This window comes from Pelophylax lessonae (assembly GCF_965119305.1).
Source record: "Pelophylax lessonae genome assembly, chromosome: 1".
NCBI lineage: Eukaryota > Metazoa > Chordata > Amphibia > Anura > Ranidae > Pelophylax > Pelophylax lessonae.
In genome coordinates, this window is record NC_138768.1 from 675,100,678 (window position 1) to 675,120,467 (window position 19,790).

The 19,790-nt window shown below is 43.7% G+C and overlaps 1 protein-coding gene across 1 annotated transcript in view; it reads right to left on the bottom strand.

Moving 5' to 3' along the window:
• Window positions 1–19,790, bottom strand: part of PLRG1 (pleiotropic regulator 1) — a 94,812-nt gene that overhangs the window by 12,294 nt on the left and 62,728 nt on the right. The window contains exon 12 of the mRNA XM_082256315.1: window positions 7,349–7,457. Coding sequence (XP_082112441.1) covers window positions 7,349–7,457 — 109 coding nt within the window. The remainder of the gene's footprint in view (window positions 1–7,348; window positions 7,458–19,790) is intronic.

Consider the following 19,790-nt stretch of genomic DNA (forward strand, 5'->3'; position numbering starts at 1 on the left):
ATAATAGGAGTAGCCCTACTCCTAGCTAACAAAAATCTCTTAACCAATGGCTCCTTCGCCAAACGGATGTCTAGAAAAACTGAAAGAGCTGCAATCTGTACCCTGAGGGTGTTAACTGCCACACCCTTATCTACTCCATCTTGTAAAAATTCCAAAATAATTGGAGTAGAGGTAGAAGCGAAATTCTTTTGCTTCTGCCAGGTACAGAATCTTTTCCATATTTTAACGTAAATCTTTCTAGTGGCTGGTTTTCTACTAAGTAAGAGTATCTACCACTCTATCTCAGCACCCTTTTGCTTTAAGCAACTGGCGTTCAGTAACCAGGCAGTCAATTGGGAGAATCCTGGATTCTGAAATTTTACTAGTCCCTGAGACAGGTCTGAGGGAACTGGGCGATGCCACTGGCGAACCGTGGACATAGTTTTTAGGGATAGGAACCGTGATCCTATGGGGAATAGGGGGGCGGGCAGGATTATTTTCCGTCCCCGATGCCTGCCCAGATTCTGGTAGACTCTGGGAATTGGCATCAGGGGAGGAAGGGCATTGGCTGGTTTGTATAGCCACTGCTGGTTTTGAACTCTCAGTCCCACCAATTTGCTTTTTGGATTGCTTTGGTTGGGCCACCACTTCAGAGAGTTCTGGTCCTGTGAAATGAGGGTGAGTATCCTGCCCAAGGAAATGGTTCCTTTTACCCAAAAGTAGATCTTGGAGAATCACAGATTTTTTGCAAAGGGTTGAGCCCCTGAAGTGGCTGGAATGCTTCCTGGAATCCTTTGGATCATGATCCGGTAATATTTTCCTGAGGGTCCTGCTACCACTAAGAAATGGGAACAGGACCCCTGCTAACACCGGCTTCTTGGTACTGGAACAATTACAGGTAATTTTCCAGGTTCTTGAATCCCTGGAAGCATTATGAGCTGTCCCTCTGCAACTCTTTTGGGGGGATGTGTAAGGGTTACTTTCTGAAGGGATATAAGTGCGGTTAGGAGCCTGTAGCCTATTTTTAGGATGCAAGGGGGAAAAGGGAAAGCCTGTCATTTCTTCCTTTGGAAAAAAGAGTTCCAGTCTGTCCCCTACTTTGATGTTGGAGTCATTTTTTGTCCCTCGCAGCTGGGCCAGAGGAAGAAGGAGAATTGTTTTTTGACTTATCTCTCCTGAAACTTAAATTCTTTGTAGGTTCCCTTCTCCTATTTTGCTGCTTATTATCCCGAGGGCCACGAAAAAAACTTTATTAGTTTCTTTTGGCTTTGTGGGAAATTTAATTCCTTTTTCTGAAGATCTGGAAAGGACTTCGTCAAGTCCTGAACCAAAGAAGGGTGACCCTTCAAATGGAAGGCCACAGAGCTTGGTCTTGGACGTGATGTCTCCTTCCCATTCCTTAAGCCAAATGGCTCTTCTAGCTGAGTTCAAGTGCCCCTGTTTTAGCAGTGGCTTCCACTGATTCTAGTGCAGTGTCTGCCAGATAGGCTACTGCCTTGGTTATAACCGACAGGGAATCCTGTATGTTCTGGGTTTTTAATTGTAAAAAAATGTTTATTTAGTTTTTCAATCGAGGAAAAGGCATTTCTTGCGACGCAAGAAGCAGTTAGAGCTGAACCCATTGCTTTAGCATTGGAATCCCAAGCTTTTCCCAGTAATGTCTCTGCTTTCCGATTCATGGTATCCTTGATACTACCAGCATCTAAAAAGGAGAGATCTGATTTTCTGGAGACTTGCGCTAGGGGAGCATCTATTTTTGGTCTTTTAAGGAATTTGTTTGCATCCTCATCCTTAAATGGAAATCTTCTTTTCCAAGAATTCCCTTTGCTTAACCTGTTTTCAGGCTGTTGCCATTGTTGAAGGATCAGACTCTTCAAGGAATGGTGAATATGAAAACTCTTCCTATCCCTTTATAGAGTTTGTCTTGTGCTGTGACTTCTTTAGGCAGGTCAGGGATATCTTCTGAAGCATATATGGCTTGAAGGAGACCCTGCATACTATCCAAACCAAACAGGTTTTTTGCTGACTCTACCTCCTCAGAGGCATCTGAGTCCCTATTTCCCTCATCTTCTGAACAAGATTGGGAAATTGAGCGGTCATCTTCTGTAAATATTCTATCTTCTTCTGTAACCTGTGCTGATGGAAGACTTTGAGTAGGTGGTGTGGTGGCTGAAGGCCCTGCTATATTTAGAGGGGTTTCTTGACAAGAAGTCCCTGCCCTTGCGGGAGGGTCTACCTGTTCCTTTCTATAAGCTAAACCTAGATTAGACCGTACTGCCATCATAGTAGAAAGCATTTCATCTTGCATATTTAAAAAAAAATCTTTCATAAAGTCTGAGGTTTCCCTTCCTGACAATTTATGAATACATCTATAGCAAAACAGTCTAGTGTGGGTACTGGGCATCTTTTCTGAAGAATAACCACACTTCTTATGGACAGCAGGCCCTTGTAATGCAGATGTAGCTTCTTGTGAACCGCTCTGGGACTCTGGAAGACAGGATACAGAAACAACATAAGTATCGCCCTTCCAGCAAAAAGGCATCAAACATAGGGACCATAGAAAGAAGGAAGTGTCATCTACTAGGGTCAGGGAAATGATAAGTGCCAGGCACATGTTATGTTGGTAAGCTAGCAGGCTTCAGCATAGGTCAGCAAGGATACAGATGATCACTTACCTTGTCCGACCTGTTTTTTTGCTGCCGACACCTGGGACTGTCTCTCCTCCTCCTTCCCCGGAGGATGAGTCGTGGAGGACTTCATTTCCGAAGCAGGAACCAGAGCTGTGCTAGCTTTGGACTCTGCTTTGCTGCTACCGAGCGGCTCCGGCATCTCCTCCATGCTTCTTTTCCTTCCCATGTCGCGTGCGTCTTGACTTCTGCGCCAGAATTTCCGGTTTCAAAGCGAGGTTTGGAACGCCCGTCATCTCGATTTTTTCAGCGGGAAATTCAAAAAACGGAGGAGAGCTGCTAGCGCCGGAAAACAAGACCTGGAAACACTAGGAAGTGACCGAGGGTTTGCCAGTGGGCGACCTGTGAGTTCCCTCGGACGGGAGTGCAGGGACTGCTCCGCTCCTAAGACCCCACCCCCCTACTCCAGAGAGTTCTGCAAGGGGAACCCGTGGCTTTCTGCCGAACCTGGCTCACAGGATCCCTTTCGACGGTGAGATCTTAATCGTAATTTCTTTGTAGGAAGAAACACAATCTAAACTGGGGCCAGAGGGAAAGGTGGGGCCTTTTAACTATTCTTAATTGATTGTGTTTCCGGTAGGGAGGAGCCTATCATCTCTCATTGTCGGGCTGTCCTGGAAGGGGAGGAGAGAGAAAAAAGATCTGTTGTTCGCCAGACCAGGGACGTTTGGTGACTGTCCCCGAGGAACGAAGAAACTGTTGTGAGCCCTTACCCTTGTTAGCCTGTAGAAGAAAGCACTCTTCCCCCCCCCCCCCCCGTGAGAGTCTTGTATAATGTCATCCGGGGAAGCGCCAAACAGGCGATCCCCCTGAAAGGGGAGATCCGTTAAGGGCTTCATAGAAGCGCGATCCGCAGACCAACACTTCAGTCAAGCATACGCTGGATAACCACCGCCGAAACCGACAGATGACCCAAGAAAAAAGGAGCCGAGTCCAGCGCGGCATCGCAAACAAATTGCAGCCCCTGCGCCAGCTGCTCCAACAGCTCCCCCAGGGCAGGAGGGACTTGCACTTCACCAGGTCACGGCGTTGGAACTCCGCCCATCAGGCAGAGTCAGCGTAGCAAGGGCAATCATGAACACTGTTCCCAGTGCAGACTAGGCCAGGAGTACAGATCGCAAACCACAGCCCGTGCCATCCTATCCCCCAAGTCCTTAAAGGACGGGGATTCCTCCACCAGAACAACAGTAGTCCTACTCAGCCTAGAGACCGCACGTCCACCACAGGCGGAACAGTCCACAGTACCAGAGACTCCACAAAAAGGGTAATATCTAGCAGCCACTTAAGACACCCCAGGGGAACGTCTCAGACGGTCCCACCCCACATGAGCCTGCATGAACGTTTACTCATCATACCGGGAACACAGGCGGGTGCATCTCATAACAGGACCCCACGTCAGCGGAGTAGGGGGTCTGTCGGCCAAATAGGAACGCTGCGACATAAGCCTAGACCCTGTCATGTGCGTCCTGGCGAGATGTTTAACTCGCGGGGCCAGTCCCCGTCCAGTGAGAGTATGTCGCGGCCGACCCAGAGCGGAGCTAAGGCCTGCACGCGCTCGCTGGCCAGACTGGGGTGACTACTGGATATAGGGATCCAGCCCGGCATAATTGCTTGAAGATCTCACAGGAAAAATGTTCCGGAGAAAGAAAAAAAGACTAGCTAAAAAAAATCTACTTAAAAAAATTAATTCTATGCCAGGACCAAATATCCCAGCAAGGAACTAGGTCATTATTCCTGACTAGGCAGATTAAAACTGACATCCTATGCAGGAAGAGAGAGGGTGTACACTCCAGGACTGCCCATAGGCGTAGCCAGAACTTTTTTTCTGCCTAGTGTCCTACTCCTGTAGGGGGCAGTATAACCCTACTGATATGAATCACAGAGAACTGCATCCGTCAATGAACGATAGAGAAATACAATCTTTGTTGATTAAAAAGTATATCAAAAAATGAAAAAGCAAATGAGTATGTGTATACCTAAAGGGTGAAAAGTATATTAATTCTGTAGGAAAGCAGAAGGTAGAAACATATGCCAGTATTGCAAATCTGCTCATCTTTTTTTAGCCTGTTCCTATGGATATAGGAGTATCAGATAGATGGTAACTATCTGCAAGGAAGCCTCCCTCTTTCAAACAATTTGACTGGCCAATTACTGTGGTATGGTGTCATGCATCCATGCCACTCTTTAGTAGGTTACAATGGGGATAAGGAAATTACCCTTTTTTTGACTGAGACCAAAGAGTGGCATGGATGCATGACACCATACCACAGTAATTGGCCAGTAAAATTGTCTAGTAGGTTACAATGGGGATAAGGAAATTATCCTTTTTTTGACTGAGACCAGACAATTTGACTGGCCAATTACTGTGGTATGGTGTCATGCATCCATGCCACTCTTTGGTCTCAGTCAAAAAAGGGCAATTTCCTTATCCCCATTGTAACCTACTAGACAATTTGACTGGCCAATTACCATGGGATGGTGTCTAGCATCTAAGCCACTTGTTGGTCCCAGTAAAAAAAGAGCTCTCTAAACTACATAGAAAAATGCTTATAAAAGAAAATGCAAATAGGTGTTTATATATAAAGATGGAAAAACCATATAAATTTTGTAGGAGAGCAGAAGGTAGAAAGATCTGCCAATAGTACTAATCTGCCAATTTTTTTATATAAATGGTCACTATCGATAAACAGAATGCGCTCTATCAAACAGTTTGACTGGCCAATTACTGTGGTATGGTGTCATGTATCCAAGCCACTCGTTGGTCTCAGCCAAAAAAGGGTAATTCTCATATCCCTACTGTAATCAACTAGGCAATTTGACTGCCCAATTACCGTGGGATGATGTCTACCATCCAAGCCACTCTTTGAACTACATAGAAAACTGCTCCTAAAAGAAACTGGAAATAAGTGTATATGTATACCTAAAAGAATTTCACTAATTTTGCACCACAATTGTTAGAGATGTATTTGATGTAAATGTTTTTGGTTGAGAGATTAGTAATATTTTTGCTGCATATAAACTGTTTACTCCAGTGCTTGACAAATTTGCTTTGAATCTTGGAGCCAGCTAAAAAAGTTAGGAGCCAGTTTTTCTTTTTCATCATAGTGTGCGCTGCCAGGACCTGGGGCAAGGCAAGTAATTTGCGCCCCCTAACCCCAACTTACAGCAGAGTGGCCAGTCAATTACTCTAATGTAATACAGTTACCTCAAGGTTATGGTCTAGCCAGAAAGAATTTCATTAAAAACTCCTTATTATGCCGAATGCATCATCACTGTGGCATGTGCAACACCCTCATCTGCTGCCTATTGCTGCTTAAGGGTGGCCATTGGTGGGTGGCAAAAACTTGTCTCTACTGAACATTTTTACCATCCAACTGCATATCTAAATGAAGCCTTAGTGACACTTGAAATACAAAAAAGAATAAAAAGTATCCCAGCATTGCTGATCTTCTGCTGTCTCTTTGCAGCCACTTTCTGCCTACACGTCCCCCCCGGGGTGACTATTCACTGCTCTGGTGGGTTGCTGGTCACCATGAAATACTGGAGCCCAGCTGTACATAAAGAGTGGTAATTGTCGATGGTACACAGGGCTTTATAAGGGGACATAGAAAGATTATTCTAAAGCAGATTCACCTGCCTTATCTCTCCTATTCCACCATACAGCACACCGTAAACTTTCCAAGGCTCCCCTGCTCCATCCTCCACCAGAAAACCTCCCGCTCCAAGTACTCACAGTCTGCCTGGTCCCCCTCCACCTAACTCTTCACTGAGGTCTGACCTCCCCTCGCTGACCCCTCCCGCACTGTGTAGGTGGGTTTTGGAGGGAGGAAGGCCATTTTGGCGACGATGCGGCATGGGCAGCAGAAGAGAGAAGCAGTTCATTATCTGACCTTGCGCAGGCATTGAGGTGGAGGAGGGGACAGCAGCCGTCTGAGGAGGCCCCCTCCCCTTCCATGTCACTCACCGCTGGACATCAGACTACTGCACGCCTCAAGGGAAACCACAGACAAGGTTGGGGGGGGGGGGAGAGAAGAAACAGCTGCCCAGAACTCTGAGCTGCATGTCCGGAGCGTCGGGAGTTGCAGTGAGTGGGCTAGCGGCAGCCCAGGCGCCAGGACGCAGTTTCTGGTCGCAGTGAGTAGGCTAGTGGCAGCCCAGGCGCCAGGACGTAGTTTCTGGTCGCCAAGGTGACCTGGCAACTGGGGTTTGTCAAGTCCTGGTTTATATATACTTTTATTTAATTTCATTACTATAAGGCAGAGTGCTACACTTTTGTTTATTAAATAAAGAGAAGATATTGCTTTTATGAATAAAAAAAATGTTGCAAAATCTAAAGTTTCCTGAAAACGCTGCTCCAAAACAACACTACGATAACTTCATATCACCCCTTTGGATTTATTTCAGATGCATATCCCAGATGCCTATGTACACAAGCCCTAAAGATGCACATTCAATCATATGTAGACAGTAAAAAAGATTGTCATCTGGTATGGGGAAGGAGAAGCAGAGATCATTTTAAAAGGGATTAGATAATCTTCCAAAGAAATTCCCATAATAGAATGAATCTGTAAATTGATAGTTTGATAGTAAAGATGTTTTACTTCGAGGCTATCAATGAGTAAAGTGAATTTCCACTATGATATTGTGTTGTACAAGACGAGATATTGAAGAAATAAACTTACTGTCGTGGATGTAATACAACAGCTCTGACAGACTTTTTGTGGTTTGTCAATGTGACACGAGTCTTTCCACCCACCATATCCCAAAGCCGAATGGTGGTATCGTGGCTTCCTGAAAAGATAAATGAATTAAAAATGCAATTATGAACCAAAGACAGAGAATACGATTAATATAAAATACAGAATAAAAAGAGTCTATACTCCCTAAAAAAGAGGAAACCGGTAAACTTGTAAATTACATGATTAAGTAACAAAAAAAATCCATGACAAAAAAAAATCAGCAGTAGAGATAGATACATAAATTATTAAAATTCATCATATCAATATATAATTATATCAATAATTTATATAATTGATGATACAATTACATTTACATGCATATTTCCATTGCCTTGTATGCAATGGAATCCGAGATTTAGGAAAATAGTCACAGTTCTTCAGAACTGCTGTGTGTTGAAAGCTCCAAAACAGCCTGTGATGGTCATAGAGGTGCTCAGCCATAAATGAACAGCCATACAGCATTTAATTCATGGCAGACTGTCGGAACTGCCCTAGGCAACGAACATCCAGCTTTAAAGACCCCGGCACCTTTATTCATAAAGTAATACGTTTGAGTGTAAACTGTGATTAGATCCAGATAAAACTAGCAGACTCATTGAAGACAGCAGTGGAAAAAGCAATAACGATGTGGAAAGTTCAATAGCCTATAGCAGCCAAATCTCAGTTTACCATAGTTTGATCAGTAAAACAGTAAAATCTAGTTGCTATATCTAGTATAGCATCACTGCTCCTCACTATTTGTTACTAAAGTCCACTGGATGTTTTGCATGAAAGACATGGGTACATGAGGGCTAGCCAATGAAGTGCTTCAGAAAGCATAAAAACAAACCCTCCTAACCACTTCAATTCTGCCATACATTTAGGAACAGCAGAGTATTAAACATGTATTACCTATACAATTTGATACCAGTATGTTTCTTCATTTCCAAAAACTTTTGGCAAAAAAGAGCACCTTAGGGCTATGCACTTTCCAAAAAGTGGCCATTTGGGGGGTTTTCACATGGTTTTAGCATTTTTCTTTGAAACATATCAGAAATTATGAAAAGCTGTTTTTTGATCAAATTTGCTTTTTTTCCCCTTAAAAGTGTAAGAAAAAAAATCTAGTGGTTATTAATTACAACCAATAATACCACCAAAAGAAAGCTATCTGTATCTAAATACATTTTATGTCATTTTCTGAGACAATGTTGCATGACAGAGTAATTGTCCAACAATTGCGGTACTAAAAAAAGATAATGAAATGGGTGGAACATGCTGGTACTGATGAGGTTAAAGAAAAGCGTAATTTAATGAGAACACCGAGAACTCCAAAAAACCTATCCTGATAACAGGAGCTACAAATATGTACAGCAGATGCAGAGCAGCTGAAATTAACAAAGACCAAACATAACGTGCCAGCAAAGAGCACGCTTTACTATCAGCAGACTTCACAGAGTAACACCTTCACAGCCGCACCGAACCAGAGACACTTGCACACAACAAATAAACCATTAGCTTGGGTTAACAATTTCTCTTACAAGAGTACATGTCGTACAATGTATCCATTTCTTAAAGGTTAGCCTTGCTTCCTTTTATATCATCAGATTTGTTTTTCACTTTTTCAGTACAGTTATTCCCTTTGCCATAAGCAATGACAAAATGACGTTACTGTAACTTAATCCATTTAGTAGGAAAAAGCTACGTTTATTACGATTGTTTTTCAAAAATGTGTTTTATTTTTAGCTATACAGTGCATCCAGAAAGTATTCACAGCGCTTCACTTTTTCCACATTTTGTTATGTTATAGCCTTATTCCAAAATAGATTAAATTTATTTCCTCAAAATTCTACAAAATAATACCCCATAATGGCAACGTGAAATAAATTTGTTTGAAATCTTTGCAAATTTATTTAAAATAAAAAACAGAAAAAATACACTGATCAGCTGTATATAAAGCTTATTTATATATAGACAATGTGTTTTAAAGATCGTGTTTCTATGTTTAATGTACAAGTATAAAGTATTTGTACATTAAAAAAGCAGACACATATATATCTTACATATGCATATACTGCTTTGCAATGCTATACAATTGTTCCTTCTCACAATGCATGTATATGGATTCAATTTACATAGCTTAACTATACAGATGGTCCCCGACTCCTACTTACAAACAGAGAAAGACAACAGGAAGTGAGAGGTAATCTACACTTCGGAATGGAAATTCTATCCTGGAAGGATTATCATGGGAAAACGGTGTCTCCACTGAAGCTTTATCACCAATCCTTGTTTTCACAACAACCCAAATTTTCAAAATCTAATTATCGTAGGGACAAAAAATGAGGTGAAATTTTCAGCACAGGGGCACATACAGTAAAACAAATGACCCTTTCCTATGCTATCCAAAAAACGTAAAAATATTTTTTTGGGCTGGAGCTACACTTAAAATGTTCCTGTTCCAACCTACAAACAAATTCAACTTAAGAACAAACCCAGTCTTCATCTTGTTTGTAAAAGCATTAATCACAAATCAGGCGCTCCTGGGGTGCCTGTAGGGTGGAGGGATAGAAGTAAGCCTGTGAGGCTCCCCAGCGGCTGTTCTGCTGCTAGTCAATGAGCATAGGAAGAGTGCTGATACAGACAAAAGTACATGAGGAAGGCAGCGCATGAACCACACCGGGATGCAATGGATAAAGGAGTCAGGTGAACATCCAGAATAGAAAGGGTTAACAGTTTATTTGTAGTGATAACCGGAAAACAAAATACACAAAATGCTTACATCCCCCTGGGCTGGAGTGGATAAGGGCACCTGACAGCAAGCAACATGAGTGCAAGGAGGTCAGATGACTTGATAAAGCGCATGGCGTGAAACGTGTAGTCATGGCAACCATATAGCTTGTGTCCCACCCTGGTTCCTGGTGTTTTCCCACAAGTGGCGCCTGTCTGGCTGATGTCACTACTCTGAAACTACAGCGGAGTCCTTTCATCCTCACATTGGCAGGTTTGCGGCTTTGTGCACACACCGCTCAGCGGTCCTGGGAGACTAACCTCCTCGCACTCGTGTTGCTTGCTGCCAGGTGCCCTTGTCCACTCCAGCCCAAGGGGATTTGTAAGCATTTTATGTACTTTGTTTTCGGTTATCAATACCAATAAACCGTTAACCCCTTTCTATACTGGATGTTCACCTGACTTCTTTATCCATTGCATCCCGGTGTGGTTCATGCGCTGCCTTCTTCATGTACTTTCATCTTGTTTGTAACCAGGGGACCGCCTGTAAAGGCACATTGGCAAGCTTTACAAACATTCCAAGCACACTGTTGGCTTTAGAACTGATAAAGCTTTGCTGCATACACTGTATAAAACACCAAACATGCACAATCAAGTATAACGAAGGTTCATCTATAACTAAATGAAATGGGCTTCCACCTACCTCCATTTGTGCCATAGCATGTCTTAGTAGTACAACAACTTCCACCAAAAGAAAAACATACTAATTACTTTTTCCCCCATATAAAATACATTTATTTTTGCCTAGGGCACAGGGCTTCTGCATAGAGAAAAATGAATGCTGAACCTGTGCAAACAAAAGTCAGACAGACTATTGAGTGTCTCTGACTGATCTTAGCTTCTACTCCTAGAAAGTGCTCAGTACAGTACAGTGCAGATTGTACCAGAAACTTTAACCCTGGGTATCTCTCTCCTCTAGTCAGCTTCAAACAAGTTTAATCTAACCCCTTACAGTTTTTTCTCCAATACTAGTTAGACATAACAGTATATACATTTTATAATGAGATTATCCTATTCGATGTAATGATGAAAGTGGACCAAGGCAGGGAATTGCCCAAGCTCCTATAGGCCAGATGGAGAGAAAGGAGAACCAGCTAGTGGTTCTGTGCATTTGAAGAGCAAATGACAATTGGTAAGATAGCCATCCAGAACCAAGGATAAGAGACCTAGAGAAGGAAAGGCAGAATGGCTGCTCTAGCCTGGAAAATGGCAATCTACGGTAGTGGAATGAACAAGTAACAGTGTGCCAGGGCTCAGGACAAGACCTGAGGGCTGAAGCCAGAGAGGAAATGCCATGGTAAAATAGAAAGACACAAAATCATTACTTTTTTTGTAGTATGGATCAGGCATAGCCTAAAAAGTCATGCTAAAGGATGGTGTTAGGAAGGCCCTTGACACCTGGCCAATAACAGGTAGGGGGAAAACAGTTCTCGTACGGCATTGGTAGAGGTTAGCAATTAAGGTTATTTGTGTACCTTCTGTAAAAGTTAGAATAAAGAAACGTCAGTAGACTACTCCTTCAACTCCACAATGAGGATGAACCACTAGCATGAGGAGTTCTTTTTAGCAGTTCTGGAGAGCTTAAAGGGGAAAGGTTTACCACGGCCAGAGGAACCCACAGTAGATAGCAATTGCTTCTGAGGGGGGTGGACAGATCTAATCAGTAAATGTAGGGGATACCCATTCTAAAAGGAAACTGTAAACTCGGCTAATGGGGTCTGCACCCAGAGAAGAACTTATGGTTGGAATGTTAAAGACGACCACCACTTTCGAATAGGTAAACATTGTGTGCAAGTCCCCCTACACCTGTGCCTTATGAATCACTTGTGGCATAGTACTGCCATATGTTTTGTAGCATAAGGATGTAGTATATACTACAGAGCCATCATGATATATATACCAGGAAAAGGTGTATACATAAGGGTACAGGGGAACCCTGTCTTACCTTGCCCATGTTGCTGGTACAGACTCCAAGCTTCATCCATCATGGTGGTCATACCCCCAAAGGGATAGTCAGGGTTGGGGTGCAAAAGAAATGGACCACCGCCCTGGAACTGTATAGCCCTATCTTACCTTGTCCATGTGCCTAATTATACTTGTAGGTGTAAAGATAAATAAGTGCACCCTTAGCCACAGATGCCAGTATGGCCCCCTTTCACAGAAAATACATATTGTAGGCTTTTTGCATAACTGCCTACAAGTCTCTGACATTTACGCTATGCCATTTTGATCACTCCCACATTCAAATGCCTCTAGAAGTTTTGCATAAGTAAAATTAAAAAAAGGACCTTTGTCTTGAATTCCTCCAGAAAAAATAGCAGTAAACTTCCTGGCATGTGAAGACTGTATAACTGCTGTGCAAAAGGCACTGCTGTCTGTGAATACTGGTCTCACAAATTTGAAGATTTTGGATAGATGAGGCACAAGGCTGGCAGAGTATAAGTGTTTGTGAGCAGCAACAAGTCTGTGAGCTCCTCAGATCCTGAGAACCATCCTGCATCCTGTAATAACTACCCCGATACCTTTTTTTACCTGACACAACCACTTTTCTGCATTGCCTTCTGTCCCTGAACCCACAACATGTTTATTCTGCAGTAGGGCTGGGGAATACAATCGAAAGATCGATGCATCGCGATTCGACCCTTCACGATTCTGCATCGATGCGGGCTGCCGGCATAATCGATTATACGAAATTACGTCATCAGCCGCGGCCACGCCCTATCGCGCAAGGGAAAAAAAAATAAAAAAAATCACAAGATCGCAGGATCGGCAGCTGATTGGTGGGTTAGTGGCGGGAGCTTAATAAAAAGGCTCCGCCCCTCCCCTTCCACCTCTTTGACCCGGGCCGAGGCGCAGCAAGACATCCCCCGCGTGTACCGGCGTCCCACCTGCGGCCTAGAAGCCAGCCAGCCAGCCATCCAAGCCAGAAGCCGCCAGTCCAGTGAGTCCACACACAGGAGCGAGGAGCCCCAAGTGCGTCCCCATCGCAGCCAGCCAGAGCCGCCAGCCTCACCTCACCGTAGCCGACAGGCCCTGGAGGCCCAGCCGCCACGCCACTGCCAGTGACGCCAGCCGCCCGCCACAGAGCCCAGAGAGCAGCACAGCACCTGTCCTCCTCTGCAATGCAGTGCACAACAACCCACACAGTCACACAGCAGGTATGTCCGAACAAATAATTGTGTAATCATTCATGGGGGTCTCTCGTCTGTATCTCTGGGGGATGTCTGTGATGTCCTGGGACAGGGGACGGTCGGTCGGGGCCCGGGGGTACTGTTCTGCTGTGGCAGTCTGGCAGCCAGGGGGGTCAGTCAGTGTCAGTGGGGGCCTGGGGGTCTCTGTCAGTGTCAGTCAGCTATGGGGGTCTGGGCAAGGGGGGGGACTCACTCAGTGTTTGTCAGTGCTGTGGGGGATTGGGGAAGGTGTGGGGGACATCCAGGTCTCTGTCAATGTGGGGGTCTGGGCAAGGGGGGGGGCTCACTCACTCTGTGTTTGTCAGTGCTGTGGGGGATTGGGGAAGGTGTGGGACATCCACCCAGGTCTCTGTCAGTGTGTCAGGCTGCAGTCAGCTCAGCTGTGGGGGGAGGGGGGTCTCTGTCAGTGTCACTGTCACAGGCAGCTGTGGGGTAAGGGGGGGCCCCGGGGGTTTTGGCTCAGTGCATGCAAGGAAGGGAGTCTGACAGACAGACAGTCATATTTTATGAAAGATGTTGCTTGGTTGATTTGTTGCGGCTTAGTTTACAAGTTTTTTTTTTTAGTTTTTTTTTTAAACACTGACAGAGTTTGGCAACTTACGTCATCCGTCTCCGTCACATACGTGGTAGTATGGTGGAAAATATGGCAGAAGGAGAAAAAGATCGAGAGATAAAAAATGCACCTAGCGTTTTAAGAGCAAACATCTGGGCACATTTCGGATTTTACGAACACACAGTGAAGCGTGAGTTGGATAAGACACACGCCGTATGTAAAGCCTGTCACACAAAAATTAAATACCTAGGGAATACTACGAACTTGAGAAACCATGTTAGCCGTTTTCACTCTGAGTAACACCTGTCGCCACCAGCAGTGCCACCACTGCCAAGGAAAGACTGCTAGACCCAGATCAGCCAAGAATTAATGCCATACTGTCAACTTATCCGCCCAACTCAGAAAAAGGGAAGAAACTAACCAAAGCTGTGGCAGCTTTCATCGCCAAGGACCTACGGCCTTACTCAGTTGTGGACAACGCCGGGTTTCGCTACCTTGTGAAGACGCTAGAGCCACGTTATAGGATCCCATCACGCAGGCACTTTACAGAAAACGTTATACCTGCACTCTACCACGACACCAAAGCTCAGGTACTTGCGTCAATGAACCAAGCCAGTCGAGTCGCAATAACGTGCGATTCATGGACGTCAGTCACAACGGAGTCCTATGTTACAATAACAGCACATTACGTTACTAAGGACTGGCAGGTCTTGTCACGTGTTGCAAACAAGAGCCATTTATGAGTCTCACACAGGTGCTCATCTGGCAGAGCTACTGTCTCATGTTGTGGAAGAATGGCAGCGGTCTGATAAATCTGTAGTGCTTGTGACCGACAACGCGGCGAACATGATAGTTGCAGCTCAAGTTGGTAAATTTCCTCATGTTGAATGTTTTGCCCATACACTCAATCTTGCATGTCAGCGGGCACTGAAAGGGGCCACGCTCTCCAGGCTTCTCGCCAGAGTGCGACGAATATCCACATTCTTCAATCGCAGCACTAGAGCAAGCCACTGTCTAAAAGAGAAACAGAAATGTCTGGGCCTGAAGAATCATAAGCTAATAACTGATGTGCCAACAAGATGGAACAGCGCATATGACATGGTCGAGAGGTTCTTAGAACAACAACCTGCAGTTTGTGCCACCTTGCTGTCTCCAGAAGAAGAAAAAGGAAAAGGAGAGTCTGATCTCTGCACTCTCAATGAAACAGATGTGTCAAATGCAGAGGACACTGTGAGTGCATTAAAGCCAATGAAGGATGCAACCTTGCTGATGTCAGAAGAGCGCAACCCAACAGTGTCTCTCATTGCCCCTCTAAATGCACAACTGCTCCAGAGCATGACAGACACAGCCATGACCCATGAGATCAAGAATGCAATCAAAACAGATCTCCTGAAGAGGTACAGCAGTGAGGCAGAGAAGAAGATCCTTCATACAGCCTCTGCTCTGGATACTCGCTTTAAAGGACTGCCTTTTATTCTCACAGAGGAGGAGAGATCGGAGATATACAGAGGAGTGACTGAGGAGGCTGCATCTTTGGAGGTAATTAGAATTTCATCATGTTTCCTGCCAGACAGCTAGAAGCTCAGCTACATTGTGTTGTGTAATAACATGCCCTGATTCACTGATGCGGTGTGGGAAGTGGAACTGTATGGTATGGATTACCGTGCAGTTTCCCACACCTCATCAATGAATCACACTCTTAGTCAGTTCAGCTCTTCTTATACTATTATCTTTTGTTCAAACACTCAGATTACATCTAATAGAAGGACAAATGTGGATGAAGTGCCTAGGGAAAAAGCAACTGTGGAAGAAGAAACAACACCCATTGAGGACAGCCATTCTCCTCCCAAAAAAAAGGCCACAACATCGCTGCTCATGACTTTGCTGGGGCAGTCTTTCACTGATGGTGCAATAGAACCTAAGACCCCCTATGCCAAGGCAGAAGACGAAATGGAAAAATATTGTAAAGCCCCACCTCTGCCTCTCACTGAGGACCCTTTAAAATGGTGGCGTGAGCATGAGGTCATATTCCCCCTCCTCTCTAAGCTGTCAAAGCAATACTTGTGTATCCCAGGTACAAGTGTATCTGCAGAGCGGGTTTTCTCTACTGCAGGAGATGTTATAACAGCGAAAAGAAGCAGTCTTAAACCTGAGCATGTGGATCATCTAGTGTTCTTACAGAAAAACATACATGTTCCCAAATGCTAAGCACTGAAATAATTACTAATTCCTGTTTTTAATGAATTAGTAATTACTAATTCAGTCTGCCGCCAGTCACCAGTCAGTCACATCACCAGTCTTGTTTTATAGCTTTATAGCACTGATGGTTTGTTTTTGAAGATTGTCCTGTCCAATGTGTCCATTTCTAATCCATAATCCGTTCCGTTGCTTCACACTAAAAGTGTCTAGGCAAGTACTAGGGGTTCATTTAACCCTCAACCAAATAAATAATATTAAAGTGTATTTTCTTCTAGACAACTGACACCAAGCCAGCCACGGTGCAGCATTATAGGAAGGAAAATCATTGAGAGAAATAACTTGTACATTTGAAGCTTAACCTTGAGTAAATCTTATCTTATTGGATCACAAACACCAATTGTGGATTCTTGTGTAATATACTATATTTGTGAGTTTGTGAATGTGACCCCCATAGGATTTCCTCAAGGTTAAGCTTCAGTTTACAATTTATTCTCTCAAGGATTTTCCTTCCTTTAATGGTGGCTTGTTGGCTAGCTTGGCTTCAGTTACAGATGTAATCGACATGGTAGAGTGCTGCTCAGTGCAGTGCAGGTAAAGTTTTCTTTCTGTAACGTGACTGACTGACTGTGTCGTGACAACTCAAGAGCTTATAACGCAGCTCTAGCATTAACTCAACACACACACACACACACAGTGTGTGTGTGTGTGTTGAGTTGATGCTGATGAGGCTGCGTATAAGCTTTTGAGTAGTCACCACACACACACACACACACACACACACACACACACACACACACACACACACACACACACACACACACACTCTGTGTGTTTAGTTGACTGGCAATGGCAGGGGCAAACACAATCGCAGTGAACCTGGAACATTTTATATTTTTACAGCTTTTCTAGCACTGGAGAGATGGAGAATGGCTTGTTTTCAAAAATGGTCCATTCACATAAGTGAATTGATAATTATTTAAGCTTATATTTGTATAACTCCCCTCTAGCAGCCATCAAATCACTTCACTTGAGTTGACTGGCAGTTGCAGGGGGAAACAAACATCACGGTGAACATGGAAGTTATGCAGCAGTGCACTATTGCCAGGTTCACCTTTGATATTTGCTACTAGTCAGGAAGTGCTCTGTTTTGTAGAGGACAGGTTATGGCACACACCTGGAAATTATTGCAACGCATGTCTGTCTGCTGGTCTGTTGTACTCTGTAGCAATAGCAAGTGTAGGGGGTTCCCTCAACCAAACAAATACTAAAGGTAAAAGTGTATCTAGACAACTGAAGGCAAGCCAGGCAGCCACGGTACAGGAAAGGACATCCTTGAAAGATTAAAATCAATCATACATTGAAGCGTAAAACCTTGATTAAATCTTTACTGGATCACAAATACACACAAACCTGACCTAACCTATATGCCTTGAGTTGTACCAGTGTGGCAATGCCAAACCTTTCTTCAGTTCTCATGATTCTGATGCAGACAATCGTGTTGGGTGTTTTTTTGTGATCCCATGAAGATTTACTCAAGGTTTAAGCTTTAGTTGATGATTTACTCTGTCAAGGGTTTTCCTTCCTCTAATGGTGGCTTTGGCTTGGCTTCAGTTGGGTTTAATCGTGGTAGAGACAGAGACTGTCTGCAGGACAGGTAACGTTTTCTGTAAAGTAAGTGACATAAAAGTGACATTAGGCTTGTGACGGTATCAGATTTTCATGCTGCGATTAATTGATTAAGGTTTTGCCACGGTATACGGTATTATCACGGTATTCTATTATTAAATTTAAATTATTAAATTTCCACCTCACTTCAATTTCATTGCTGAATTTAGGGGCTTTGGTTCACTTATGCACATTATTATATAGTCAGTCAGTACAGACTCTGTGAACCAGGCCTAAAATAGGTCATCAAGCAGTGTCTGGCCTAACTGGTGATAACTGGTCCTGGCGCTCGGCTCCGATCCGATGGCCTGGTCATTAAGAGGGCAAATCCTTGTGGTCAAGATGTGGTTAAACCTGAAGGAGGTGTTGTTTATAAATTACTTTACTATTGCTTTAGGCCTGGTTCACATGTATGCGGGTTGGTGGTTCACATGTATGCGGGTTGGTGGTTCACATGTATGCGGGTTGGAGGCCCACATTTGCACAGGCATAGCAGCCCATTGATTTGAACTGGCTGCTATGCCCTCATTTTCCGCAGAAAAAAGGTGCATGCAGCATTTTTTTAAGATTCAGTGGCCTTGAAATCCATCCTGCTTTTGCACCATGCGACTAACCTGCAGTTTCTGCTCTGGCAAGCTTTCTGCATTTTTTGTATACGTGGGCACAGCATTTAAAAACAGTTTGCGTGTGCAGCAACGGCAGGTAAGTCGCATGGTGCAAAAGGATGGATTTCATGGCCACTGCATTTTTTTAAATTCTGCATGCACCTTTTTTCAGCTGAAAACGCAGGCATAGCAGCTCAAGCCCATTCACATCAATGGGCTGCTATGCCTGTGCAAATGTGGGCCCCCAACCCGCATACATGTGAACCGCCAACCCGCATACATGTGAACCAGGCCTAAAGCAATAGTAAAGTCATTAATAGATAAAAACACCGGTCCTCCTGCAGGTTTAACCACTTCTGGATTGCAAGGATTTGCCCCTTTAAAGACCAGGCCATCGGATCAGAGCGCCAGGACCAATCATCACCAGGTAGGCCAGACACTGCTTGATGGCTATATAATAATGTAATGTGGGCTGCTATGCGTGTGTGTGGATAGATAGATAGATAGATAGATAGATAGATAGATAGATAGATAGATAGATAGATAGATAGATAGATAGATAGATAGATAGATAGATAGATAGATAGATAGATAGATAGATAGATAGATAGATAGATATTAGAGCTGCACGATTCTGGCCAAAATGAGAATCACGATTTTTTAGCTTGGAATAAAGATCATAATTCTCTCACGATTCTCTGTGTAACAAAAAAAAAAATTGGGATAACTTTACTGTTACGTTTTTTTTTTTTTTTTTTTTATTCATTAAAGTCTATTAATTGCGTTTGAAAGACTGCTGCGCAAATACAGTGTGCCATAAAATATTACAACAATCGCCATTTTTTTCTGTAGGGTCTCTGCTAAAAAAATATACAAAATGTTTGGGGGTTCTAAGTACTTTTCTAGCAAAAAAAAAAAACTGATTTTAACTTGCAAGCAACAAGTGTCAGAAAAAGATCCAGTCTTTAAGAGGTTAAACTTCCTTTCTCCCTGGCAGAGGGAAGGAAAAAATACAATGTAATCATTTTTGTTTATAGTTACTGGGAGACTTTGCTGATAGGCATTAGCTGTGTGAGTGAATGAGTCATCCAGCTCACTGAAATGTATCAATTCACAAGTCAGGCAGACTTGACAGAGAAACTCGGTATTTTAAAAATGCCACAATAACAATACCGTGGCTATGCAATACCGCGATATATCGAATTACCGAAAACCGGCATATGTCTAAGTGACATAAGTGAATTGATAAGCTTAAAGCTTATATTTGTGTAACTCCCCTCTAGCAGCCAATCCATCAACTCACTTGAGTTGACTGGCAGTTGCAGAGGGAAACAAACATCACGGTGAACATGGAAGTTATGCAGCAGTGCACTATTGCCAGGTTCACCCTTGATGTTTGCTACTAG